General features: G+C 41.4%; 1 protein-coding gene across 1 annotated transcript in view; it reads right to left on the bottom strand.

The window, feature by feature from the left end:
• The window catches only part of Plcb4 (phospholipase C beta 4), a 427,861-nt gene that overhangs the window by 101,530 nt on the left and 313,114 nt on the right, over positions 1 to 13,217 (bottom strand). The window contains exons 7-10 of the mRNA XM_004634291.2: positions 10,157 to 10,236; positions 7,859 to 7,912; positions 1,064 to 1,145; positions 80 to 180 (exon numbers count right to left, since the gene is read on the bottom strand). Of these exons, the coding sequence (XP_004634348.1) occupies positions 80 to 180; positions 1,064 to 1,145; positions 7,859 to 7,912; positions 10,157 to 10,236 (317 nt within the window). The remainder of the gene's footprint in view (positions 1 to 79; positions 181 to 1,063; positions 1,146 to 7,858; positions 7,913 to 10,156; positions 10,237 to 13,217) is intronic.

Raw genomic sequence — 13,217 nt, 5'->3', positions numbered from 1 at the left:
ATATCACGGCAAGTAGGCATTTTAAATATCCTAAACAAGAATAATATTTATAGAACACTTTCTCACAATTGAGACTTACATTTTTTTAAAAAGATCTTCTATATCTGTCCGAGGACAAATCTTCTGTGTAAGTTCATAGAACTTTTCATAAGTAAATGCAGCTGGCTCAATTTCATCATTCTGTAAAGAATAAGAGTGTTGTAAATCATAGAATTCTTTTTCTCCTCAGAGACGAGACTCTGCAAGGTCATAAAGCAAAATCTTGATGACTAACAACCCTGGAAACCACGAGGGCAATCTCTGGGCCACCTTGCTCTGTCACTGTATGTATAAACAAAGGCTTTTAATTATCGTAACATCTGGCTACAGCTGGGCTTCTCTGGGCAAAGCACAGAGAACAAATACAGAGATATTTTTCCATTTCTCTTTGAAGGGTAAAGCAAGTGTCTGTGTAGAGGATGCTGATCAGTTGTTCCAAATATTTAATTATGCTTATTTCATGAATTTTCAGAAGACCAAAGAAGGAGCCTACAATGACTGTATGAGATCTGACTTACACCAAGATGTCTATTTCAGATAGGACTGGTTAAAGAACTCTTAAATCATTCCTCCAGCCCATAAATTAATTTCAATTATTTAAAACCTAAACAGTCAGTACACAAAATGATTGGTTTGGGAGGGGTGCTTTATAGAATATTGAAAAATGACCTTGAAGAAATGAATTTATTAGTGACTTGCTCACATTGACCTGTGCACGGTTAAGGCACCGTGGCTGGCCTTCTCTACAATAAATTCCATGAGCAGGGAAAGAATGGCCTGGCTTTCACTTCCTGTCTTAATAAAGTTGAAACAAGTAATTTTGAAGCAAACTAGTTGACTTTTAAAACACGAAGATTGAAATGCTCAGAGAAAGGGAAGAAGGAGAAAATAAAATTAACTTTACTATATATAGTTGAATCTAATTTGAAATCGAATTAAGATCAGTGTAATATAAATAATTCAGCTTATCATACTTGAGAGCACAAATAGAGCAGTTTTAGAAACACATTAAGTCAAGGAATACCTTTCCACTTGGAAGACCTAACTCCTTGAGCGCTTGAAAGATCACTTTTTCTGTTTTCCCCGATGCAAAGGTTCTAGTAATACTAGGGCAACAAAGAAAGAAAAAATTCAAGTTAGTGCTAATTATGATTTCTTTGCTCCAAAGATCCAAGTACTCTTAGGAATGGTGGAACTGGGGGAAAGAAGAATTAGAATAAAAACACTGCATTTGTGGAGGCTCCAGTTGCCCACACGAGCTCTTCCCAAGTCCTTCTGGCTACTGGTGCTGATTCTGCTACTGATGGACCCTGATGCCAAACAACCTGTCCCTCTGGTGCTGGCGAACATAATGGGGCAGGGGGATACATGGGGTTGGACAAAACTTTTGCATTTTGGCCCTAAGAAATTATCCCCTTAGGAAAATGTGATGTAGTAGGCACTACAGTAACTGGAAAAGAAAACCTCAGTTCAACAAATACAGGATTGGAGAAAGAAGTAGCCTGCAGAGCTGAGCATGGGCTCTGGTTGCTGCTGTCCTGGTTCACATGCTAACAGCTGAGACATGTCATCAGAATGGGGCAGGTTGGGAGACATGACACTTAATCTGGATTGTCAGGTTGGTCGGGTTACGGAATGCCTAGAAAACTGGTAAAGCGCATTCTGGTTATATTGTGAGGTGTTTCTAGAACTGTTGGCATCTGGGACAACAAAAAGGGGAGACATGTCCTGAGCATGAGTCCTATCCCATAGGCTGGGGATCTGGAAAGGACAAAAGCAAAAAAGGATTCTTATTGGTGTTTGCTATGAATCTCTGCTCCCTGGACATCAGGAGCTGACATGATTGCCACGCCACACCCTTCAACCATACATGTGCTGCACACATTTGGCCTCAAAACAATACAACCAGGTGACCATGGGATATAACATAAGAACAAGAGACAAAACAAATCTCTTCTTCCTAAATCTCTGTCCTCAGGTAGTTTGTAACCGGAACAGAAAGCTGACTAGAATGGAGCGGGTGCAATTTTTCAATAGAGTCTTGGTAGGATCCTGAGATGTGGTATTTCTAAATAGCTCATAAACTGGTACAGTGAGCAGCATCACTATCTAATGTACAATGCTTTAATGAGTCCACCTTCTGGTGTGGATGCAGACAGAATTTCATTGTAATGTGTTGATGACACACGACAGCATAACAGATATCAAGAAGAAGGTTGATACCCTAGAACCCAGATCTCAGCTCTACACTGTACCTTAGCTCCCAAAGGAGCCTTTGTTCACTGCCTTATTGGAAGCCCCAGTAATGTGTTACTATGGCTTTGGAAACTCTAAATTTGGAGGTCTAGCTTTTGCTTGAAGATGGAGCTTACTTTATCTGCAAAGCTTGTCTTTAGAATGTCTTTTACGCACCAGTGAGTTCCTAGCAGCATCTCATGCCTGGCTTTGCATACATTGTGCCATTCACACTAATTGAAAGGCAGGCTGCAAATGTAAGTAGCGACACCCAGAGAATCTTGATGAATTGGAGAAAGCTTCACTTTAACTGCTGAGTACAACTTCCCAAAATAGACTGGAAGTAGCTTTAGATAAATGAATTACTATGTGTTTATTTGAAGCTTTATTGTCTCATATTATGTCAAGTACTACATGAAGAAGTATATTATGAAGAGTGCTTGAGACAGTTGTGTTCAATTATAAGGAAGCCTATGCACCTACTGACATGGTGGAGCGGGGGTGTTTGACATCAACTGAACTGATCCACAGAATTCTAATATAGAGGGTCCTACATTCATATTTTCTTACATCTTAAGAGTTCATGCAATTTTATGCATTATATTGGGATGGAATTTACCTAGCATTATAAATTCAGGTTAAAGCAGCTCTTCTGTGTGTCTTTCTTTTGAAAAGTATGTATTGGGCTGGGGAGATGGCTTGGTGGTCTAAGTGGCTGCCTGGCAAGCACAAGGACCAGAGTTCAATCCCTAGTACCACATGCCATACCAGCCCCAAAATCCTGGGTGAGCCATGCCAGCCACCAAAACCTGGCATGGGGCACACATCTGTAATCCCAATGCTGGGGAGGCTGAGACAAGAGAATCACTATGAGTCTGAACTGTGTATCAAATAAATAATAAAAACAAATTTTAAAGTGAGTGTGATGGTCATAACTGCAGATGCACAGGAGTATCAGGCCCCTGTAATCAGTAGGAAAATCTTTGTATAGCATATTTGAGGCTATTCCAGCTAGCCCACACCTCTGTTTTGATGGGACTGGAATAACGAGACAAGGAAACCATTTCTACGGAGCTGGGGCTGTTTCCTTGGTCTGAGGCATATTTCTGAGTCATTCTTGAGTCTTATCATGGATTCACTTGGGAATGCAGGGCAGGGGGAGGGAAGGCCAAGGGACAGAGGTGAATTATTTGGGTTTCCAAAACAATGCCCTTTAACCAACATCCTTAGGGAAGCACTCACCAGAAAGGACATGGCACACAACTACTGAATTACGTCTCTAAAGCAGGGGTGGTGATATATTCAACTCTTTAAGCACAGCCCCTGCCCACTGAGTAAGTCTTAATACTTCATAACACAGTTAATGTGACCTTGTTGAACCAAAATAAACTGCCACCCCTTCTCTGAAAGGAATGTTACCAAGGCAAGTGCTCTTCAGTTTTGTGCAGTCCTGCGCAAATTCTGGTTACACTCTGTGTCCCAGGGAACTTCCAAGTGACCAAGGGAGCGAGGACCCTAGTAACTAAGGGAGTCCCACTCTTTGTGGGCCCACATAAGGGTTGCAGTATACACAAAGATTTTACACATTTTTATTATTGGTTGTAGAGGTTAATGGCTTTCAGTTTGGCAGAACTGTACAAGCAACAGCAACTGTTTAATCATTCATCCATCTTTTCTTATTCCAACTTTTCCTTCAATTTCACATGATTTCTGGGAGGGGTTCAATGTTTAATATTGCTCGATCAATACTTAATCATTGTTCAATCCATGTTTCATCTTGTAACAAGCCACAGTAGACACAATGCCTTTAATCCCCCTCAAAATATTCTCCTTGGGTTTAAATCCACTTATCCCATCACTCTTGACAGTTGTGGAAGCAGTTCTGGAAGTCTGTTTTCATCTTAGTTGTGCCATCCCTGCCTCCTTGATGTCCTGAATCAATTGGAAATGTCTACCTTTCATGGGCATTTTGACTTTAGGGACAAGCCAGGAGGTGCGTGGTGCCAGATCTAACGAATGCTGTGGAGGAAGACACATCATAATGTCCTTATGATCCTGTGTCTGAAGTTTGAAAGAGTGTTTTGAGTGAGGGTGATCCATGACAATGTGCCATTTACTGTGAAATTTTTTAAAAGTATTCGTTCAATAACATTCACCTTATTTTTCAATCACAACTTGTACATAAAACAGAACAGAGGGAAATAGTGAGTGAGACTTTCACTCACTTGTCATTCCTACCACTTCCTGGATGTTCAATTTCAGTTTACTGCTAAAGAATAGGGCCCATTCCTCCACGCTGTGCAATGATTATGAAACAAGATTCCTTTTAACATGAGGTACACTATATTAAGAGCTTCCATGTTTAAAACTCCAGAATGATAGTGATGAAACGACATTTTAAAAGTGTTTACTCTTCATTAAAACACTCAGAACAATTTCCATCTGACCCTTGGCAGCTCCTCTACCAGGAGAGTTAACCACTTTTTATTGGCTCAGTATCAATTCTCCATTAGCTTTTCACAAACTGTCCCAAGTCACAGATGTCTTATGTCAGACACCTGTAATTACTGGCAAACACCAGAGTCCAGGTCAAAGAGAGCAAAAGAAGATGCCAGAATAGGTTATTTCTTTTCTTTTCTCTTCTTTTGTTTTCTTTTCATTTCTGTTTTTCTTCATTATTTTTTTTTTCAATACCAAGGATGATGATCAAATTCAGGACTTTGAGCTTTCCAGGCAGGCGTTTATGCCTCTGAGCTATATCCCCAACCCCTAAAATAGGTTATTTCTACCAAAAAAGTAGATAATACTTTTGTATGTGAACATGACAGATTGATGTAATCAGAAGAGGCTTCTAGGGCTGTATATCTATGGCTTGATTAGTAGGTTACATACAAATGAAATCAGAACTGCTCCTTAGAAGTGCTTTGGTCACAATATGTTTCTATTTTGTCTATTTCCTGAACTTTCTTTTTTAAAATGTATTCAGTACAAGGTCTCACTATGCAGCTCAGACTCTAGTTATCCTCCCTTTGTAAGCCTCCCAGCACTGGGATTACAGATGTGCACCACCATATCCGGTCTCAGTGGATGGCTCAGCATACCAGGAGATAGGCCTGGCACAGCATGTGGTGCCAGGGATAGAACCCCAGTCCCTGAGCTTGCCAAAGCAGGGGCTTAGTCTGCTGAGCTATCTCGCTGGCTTTCTTGAACCTTCTCTTGGCACAAAAGGCAGGATAGAAAGGCATGATGAACAGAACCAACTTATATTTCTGTTCATCACATTGCTACCTGTGCTCTCCAGACTTTGGACTTACTATTTCAATATCGATTTTAAATAAACATGGCTTATCTATACAGCAATAGCTGTACAGTGTTGGGGTACATGAAAATAATTGTCTTGCTACTGATAATCAAATGAAGAGCTTTAAGGTACAAAGTATCTCTGCCAACAACCATCAGACAAGTGCATTAACAGGACTTTTCTTAAACCTCTAAAATAGACACCAAATTGACTTGCTAGTAAGTCATTAAATTAAAAAAAGACTGTAGAGTGTTATATATGGATTTGTGAAAATCACAACTGACATATTGATTATGCAATCTGGTAAGTTCTCACACAAGGTTAAATAGAAAGAACACTGCATGAAGGGGGTCTTCTTCGTGATTTCTATATTTTTTTCTCCAATATTTCAGTCATGTCACATGCATACTTAAGTTTATGATCTTTCTAACTTGCAGAATAAAGAGAAATGGTTCTGTGATGACTCTGTTCAATGTGGTAAGTAAGAGTGATGTCAAGGGACACAGAGAGGGCTGGATGGAAGTTTCAGAACAGAAGGAAGCTGCTAGGCAGGAGAGAAGAAAAGAAGCTGCAAGTGCCAATGACAACCAGCATGCCACTGCTCAACTGTGGCCACTTAAATGTCTGCATTTGGTGACTTGCTGCCCTGTCAGTGACAGGTGGGTCTGTTTCAAGACTGGATTCTAGTAGTGGTTTTAGTTTGCTTCTTTGCTTGAGTGGGGTCCCGAGAAGACCTGTTTGGAGAAGCCTTTAGAGTGAGTTGCTATCTGGGAGTCCGTGTTTGATGGACACTGGGGTCTTGGGTTCACAAATTCAACACTGTCCTGACTGCATATGGACAGCTGAGGCTCTTGAGTCCAGCCCTGGAGAGTCTGGCAAAGGAATGCCAATTCTACCACAGCATAAGCCTCCAACTAAATACACAGACCCTTAGGAAACCCGAAATCTTGGAAGGAAATTGAGAACCAGAAGACAGACAGGTGCATGGAGGCTCCGCAAAGTAAAATGTTGTAGGCCAGCAATCAAAGAACATAAGTGGAGAATGCATCTAGTTCATGTCCTCTTTCTTTTTCATTTCTCCTGACTCTGACTGCTTTTTCCTCCTTCAGTCATTAATAACTAGCCAAGAGAGCAAGCAGCAGTTCTGAAAGATGTGTGGTGTTGAAACCCTAACCTAATCCTGATGTGCTGGCAGTAGGGGATGGGCCTTTGAGGCCTGGGTCATGAGGATGGAGCTCTCACGAATGGAATTAGTGCTCTTATGAAACTGCAGAGTGCTCTCCACCCCTCTTGCTGCATTGTGAGGGTACAGCCAGAGACAGCAGTGTGCATCCTGGAAGAAGGGTCTTACCCTTCTTCACAAGGAAACACACTGGCTCTTGGGTCCGGGGTTTTCAGCCCCCGAAGCTGAGAGTATAAACTTCTGTTGTTTCTCAGCTACCCGGTCTGTAGTACTTTGCTCTAGCACCTGAACTAAGACAGCACTGCCTGCCCTGAGCCCCAGATGCCCAACAGAGTCATGATTGGAAGGCACAACCCAGGGCCAGCTCACTTCCCAGAATGGTCCCCATGATGCCAGCATCAGTACACAGGACCAGCATCTGAACTTCTTGCTGCCAGTTGCTCAGGTAAGTAGGCAAGAGAAATGTAAGTCGCAAAACCTACTTTGAAAAATTGGAAAAAAATGAACTATATTGGATTATTTTGCTGAATTCACACACCCTACAATATTTAAATGGCAATGGAATACCCAGCTCTGACAAAACTAAACAAAAACGGGGTACAAATGAAGGACCATCTTGTATCTGTATATACAAAATAGTTAGGATAGATATATAGCTACTTTCTCTTAATTCAATGAGAAGAAAGATTTGTACTAACAGTGTTTGGACAGGATATCACATCAACATCTTGTACTATGAATAACCACTAGGAAGACAACAATGTGCAATGTACTAATTATTGAAACTGTCCTACTAATTGGTTTTGAAACTGTCTCATTGCTATTTGTTTCTCAGTAAAATTAATTTTAAAAAATAATTTTAAAAAAATGGTGGTACCTTCCAGATCTCTCAGGTGTTATCAGTGTTAAGGTTACCCGATCAGAGGCAAAACATAACTTTTACAAACCAAACACAGCATTTGACCAAGAGATTTAAATGACACTTACAGAAATATTTTAAAGGCAAATAGCAAACAACACGATATGGAGGTCCCCGAGTTAGGTTTGGGTTCACAAAGGTGGGTCCAGGGCATGGGGGATGCCAAGATTGGTTGACTTACCTCCTCACTGGAATTTTACCACTGGGGTTGGTCATGAATGCCAATTTCATCCAGCTGGAAAACAACAGCAACAGCATTGTGTTTCTTGGGATGAGCAGCTTTAAAAGGAAATTCATTCAAACACACATCTATTCTAAAAATCAGAGACAGTGATGTGGTATGGAATAAATCCAAGACCATCAGATTTAGTAATAAGAATACAGGACTCTCTGTTAAATTTGAATTTTAAAAAAGTACCATAGTATTTATGAACAAGTATGCCCTATGTAAAATTTAGACTATGCAATATTATCTTTTACTTCTTTGAAATTCAAATTTAACAGAGAATCCCATATTTTAATCTGGTATCTCTAGATGAATAACAAATGGACCCTGCCCTTGATTATTGCTGTTTACTAACACATTGTGGTGACAGCAAACACAATTTTACACAGACATCAGCCAGCCATCTCCTGGGGCCCCATGAGAGCTCAACCCTCTCAGCTCTTGCTTCTATGACGTAAACCAGGTGGGCACCTTCCTTAACCTCCAATGACAAAAGAAAGTCATTGCAATGGGGGCACCTGCTTTCTCGGGGCTTTCAGCACACATGAGGACTCGAACATTTATTGTACTTTGGAGTTTTTATCTAATGACTTCCATGCTCAATATTTCTACCCAGGAACAGTCTAACTATTTGTAAAACATCTTGACTTAAGTTTGACCTATGTCAAATTTTCTAAAAGAAAAAGTGACTACTAACTTACATGTATGTTTGGGGGACAAAGGGAGGGATAGGAGCACAGAGGGCAGGAAAATGGATAAGTGAGCTTATAATCTGAGCTAAGCTTTAATCTATTTTGTGTGACACAGAGTAGCCTTGCTGATATAGGACTGGCCTTCTGCTCCCTGCTGTATGTAGCCTGTCAGTTGCTGCGGGCTTTCTCCAGGGAAGACAGACACATGTCCTTCCCATTTCACAGATGATAACTCTCTGAGAAATGTACAAGTCTGAGCAGCAAGTGGGTGGGAGAGTGCCAGCTCCACGAAGGGATGTGGGCAGCTGGACAGGGCACCGTAGGATCTGGTGTCTGGGTGTGCATGTTTGGGTAACAAAACAACAATAGAGCCTTCTAAGTGTTTGACCCTTGAGACTTCTGGTCATCAAAGTTTTAATATTGAAAAACAAATAAGCAAGCAAAAAACCAAGTTCTACTTTACCAAATTATGCCATGGCAATTGTTGAGGAAGAGCCAAAGCAGCTCCCCAACAAACCGGAATTTACAAGCCTAAGTCACTGACTGTAAAATTAACATAACTAGTATTTCATGAAGACAGAGCGAAGTCATGCTGTGACAGCAGCCAGCCTTTCCCTGAGGACCCAAAAGGTAATTTCTAGTTTGTCCACATGACAATTTTCATTCACAAATCTGACAGTGAGCTGAAGAATTCACCAGATGTGGCTAAGGTGGGACAGTCAAGTCAGTCCACTCTTTGAAGCTCCTGCTGAATGACCAGTAGGTAAGGATGGAAAGCGCCTGTTGGATCCTTCCAGGCTTGGTGCTGGGATTCTGAGTGAACCCCACAATTTGGCCAAGTGCTTGCTGCCAGCACCTCCTTGCTGCTTGCCAAGGGCCTCGAGAGAGCAAACATCCCTGCCTCCTCACAAATCACTCTTCTTCGAATGGCTTGCTCTTGACTTTGGCTAGGAGCTCTGCTCGGGGAACTGTCCTATTGCCTCGGAAGATCAGTTTGTGTAGGGTTAAAATCTACTTGCCGCATCCTTCTGGATTTTAGACATGGTGAGCCGGGTAAGATCTCTGGATCCATGCTTGAATCTCTGACTAAATCCCTGATTGCCTGTGGAACAAAAAGTACTACACCTCAAGCCATGGTTTCCTTTGGATGTTTCTACAGATGCTGCTCTTGGCTCCCTGTTTTTCAGTTTCATGCAGTGGAGGCTGGAGATATCCCAGAACCCAGATCCTGGTCCTAAGTTCACAGAGCTACCAGTTGGAAGACTCAGTTTGGGGACACAAAACCTAATGCTCACAAACCACGGACACTGAATAATCAAGGGTAAGAGCTTTGAGCCTTCGCCCTTTTGTTTCTCCTGGGTTTTTAGCTGTGGGCCTTGATAGTGCACATACTTAGGTGGTATCAAAAATGCCTGCATGTTGACTCATTCTCCACGGTCAGGAGTATGGAAGGAAACGCAGGCAGGTATTGACCTGATCATATACATGTAGCCTTCATCTCCACATTTGACCACATGCATGACAATTCCAGAGAGCAAAAGGTGACACAAATGAAACTCACTGTTTCTTGAGGCATGTCATTGGACTGACGTTGTTGGCCCTGAAGTTGTGTATGATCGATCTCAGTCCTTCTACCCATTGCTGAAAGACAAAGAAAAGATGTTCTCAGTGAGCCAATCTGTTGCAGCCAAATATGGCGGTCTTTATTGGACAGCCTATATCCATTTTGTGTTAGGAAAATATAAACTCTTCTTTTATCTCCTTCCTGCCACCCAGTCATCCACGTTATGCATGCTCATATTTTATCATTTAATAAACAGTTTTCATCCTTTCCATAAAGATAAATGTGGCATCTTCAGTGCCATAAAATATGAGGTGGCCACAGAGGAATGCTGCCTGCTGATCGACTTGTTAAGCTTTCTGTTTGCAGCCTGTTTAGATACAAGCCCTCATTCACACACTGGCAATTTCAGTTCTTTCTCAGCAACATACACAATACATGATGTAACTGCTCCATTTCCATTTTAGAAGAGGAATGTATATGGGTTCTTCAACCATACTGTGTAATTCTTTTCACCTGGTTTTGTTAGATATTTCACCTATCTATGTTTCCCAGCACAGCCTTAAAAAGTGAAAGATGTCTTGATCTCCAGGGTAACCAGGGCAAGCAGTGATGTGCATAGACAATTTCTGCTATAAGTACTTGGATCTCAGTAGTTCATGCCATCACTCGCTGAATTTATAAGGAAAAGTGAAGTATAATTGGGCAGGGTAGTAAAAGAGCATTTTACTAAAAAAGGCAAGCCCATGAACTAAGGTCAGTTGCACCCCTGGATGCATTTACTGATGCCTGCGAATGCCATACAAGAACCAGCTCTTGGTAACATGTTTTGTAGCAAACGGAACTGCAACTCCCACACAGACTGGCTCCTTTTCTTCTTAGCTTTATAGCTGGACTTGTTAGGTTTCTGGCTCAGTGCTGAGAAAGGGAAAATATGTTGGTACTGATAATGGGCGCATACTGCCATGTAAATTGTATAGATATAAAATCAGTGTCTCAGTTGTGTAGCCCTGCGTCAAGTGCTGAGAAAGCCAGCATGGGGCTGGTGGCTACCACTGAATGCTTGCGAGATGACAACTGAACTACAAGTGTCTGTATTTTGTTTTTACTTTCTTATAATTTCAATTTTGGTAAAATAGATATAATATTAAATTTACCATCTCACCCATTTTGAAGTTGACAGTCCACTAGCCTCATAAATTTAGCTTGTCACACAATCACTGACAACACCCAGCAATTTTCATCTTGCAAATCTAAATCTTTGTACCATTAAAAAAAAAAAAAACACTCCTCATCTCCACCCCCCAGCCCTTGACAACCACCATTCCATCTTCTGTATCTATGATTCTGAACTCTACATACCTCAAATGAAGACAATCAGTTTATGACTGACTTTTTTTTTTTAGCAGACTGTCTTGAAGGTTCATCTATGTTTTAACATACGTCAGAATTCCCTGCCTGTAGAAGGCTAAATATTATTCCATTGCATGCATATTCTACATTTTACATATCCATTCTTCTTCCAATGAAAATGTGGATGGCTTCCAATCTGAGCCAATTGTGAGCCAAGCTGATACAAGCGCTGATATACAAATAAACTCTCATTCCTCCTTTAAATTCTTGTGGATACATACTTAGAAATGGAATTGTGGATTCACATGCTAATTCTATTTTTTAATTTTGTGGGGAGCCACTAGACTGTCTTTCTACATCCACTGTGCCGCTTTGTCTTTTCAAGGGTAAGAAGTTTCTAATGTTTCCATGTGCTCACCAACACTCTGCATTTTCTCCATTTGTTGGTAGAAGCCATTCTGGTGGGTATGACTCAGTGTTTACCACCTCTTTACACTCTAGTCAGTCCTAACAGCTTTCTGAGGGAAGACCTCCGAGCTCAAAGAAATGAATTTCCTCTTGTGCCTAGCAAAGGCCATTTTGTGAGACGTGTAAAGAGCATCAGAGGCCTCTGCAAGCATGGTAAAGCCCGGAGGCCGGGAGAGGAGGAAGAAACAGGATAGCAGTGTTCCAGAAACGCTGTGCTCACTTCTCATCGGCAGGCCTTTCTTCCTCTGTCTGGCTAAATATGGACCACAACTCCCTGAAGATTATCAAATAGCCAGTTATTGGCCTAAAAACACCACAGGCCCACACAAATTTCCCAAGAGCAGACAAAAAAAGCACAAATAATTCAGTTGGCATTAACAAGGAAGGATTTTCTCAACCTTAAGATTTGTGACATGTTCCAAAACACAAAACGAAGTCCACTGTTTCCTAGAGCAGAAAAGCTGACAATTCAAGGGGAAGGTTCACTTCTGGAGAAGTTTGGAGAAATAAATTCCAGAGATGGTGGACTTCTATGGGGCTTAAACAGCGTTCCTCCATCTTTTGGAAACATAACTCTGAGGAAGAATCTTGTTTATCAGGACAGACATTTGAGGTCCTTGCTCTAGGGACAGAGCCCAGGCTTTAGTTAGTAGCAAATGTCACCAGAGTCCTCAGCAGACCTAAAGGGCACTGGGAGGGGGAAAGTCATGGGTTCTTTCTGTTTAGGATGATGAAAACAAGGTCAAGAGTCTCGTCCAGTGTCACAGAGCAGCAGATACAAGCAAAAGGGCAATAAGAACTGCTGGGCTGGTCAGCTCTGCGTTTTCTTGTTGGGGACATTTTCACCCAGTGGCTTGTGGGTGACACATCCACACTTCTCCTTCTATGTCATGGAAGAGAGCACCAGAGTATTCTTTTTCTCTCTTACTGCTCAGGTCCAGAACACCTCGCCTAGTAAAGCCTTCAAAGAGTTATAAGAAAATGGTAATATTTCTTTGTCTTGTTCTTTCTAAAGATAAAATAGATGAAATTCCAGCAGGTGTCAGTAGAGTCCTGGAGTTTCCTTAAAAAGTTTCGCTAGCAGTGACCAAGGTGCCTGTGAACTTCTTCGATCAGATTAGTTAGAGGGCTCTGGGAGGGGGGAAGTTGCAGCTTCTTTCTGTTTAGGGGGATGAAAGCAAGCCTAGTTGAACCAAAAGATGATGACATGTACATATACAAATCTATCTATCTATCTATC

The sequence above is a fragment of the Octodon degus genome, unplaced genomic scaffold (genome assembly GCF_000260255.1).
Source record: "Octodon degus isolate 3935 unplaced genomic scaffold, OctDeg1.0 scaffold00060, whole genome shotgun sequence".
NCBI classification, from domain to species: Eukaryota; Metazoa; Chordata; class Mammalia; order Rodentia; family Octodontidae; genus Octodon; species Octodon degus.
The sequence above is the reverse complement of the archived record's forward strand: the minus strand, read 5'-3'. Positions and strand labels throughout refer to the sequence as shown.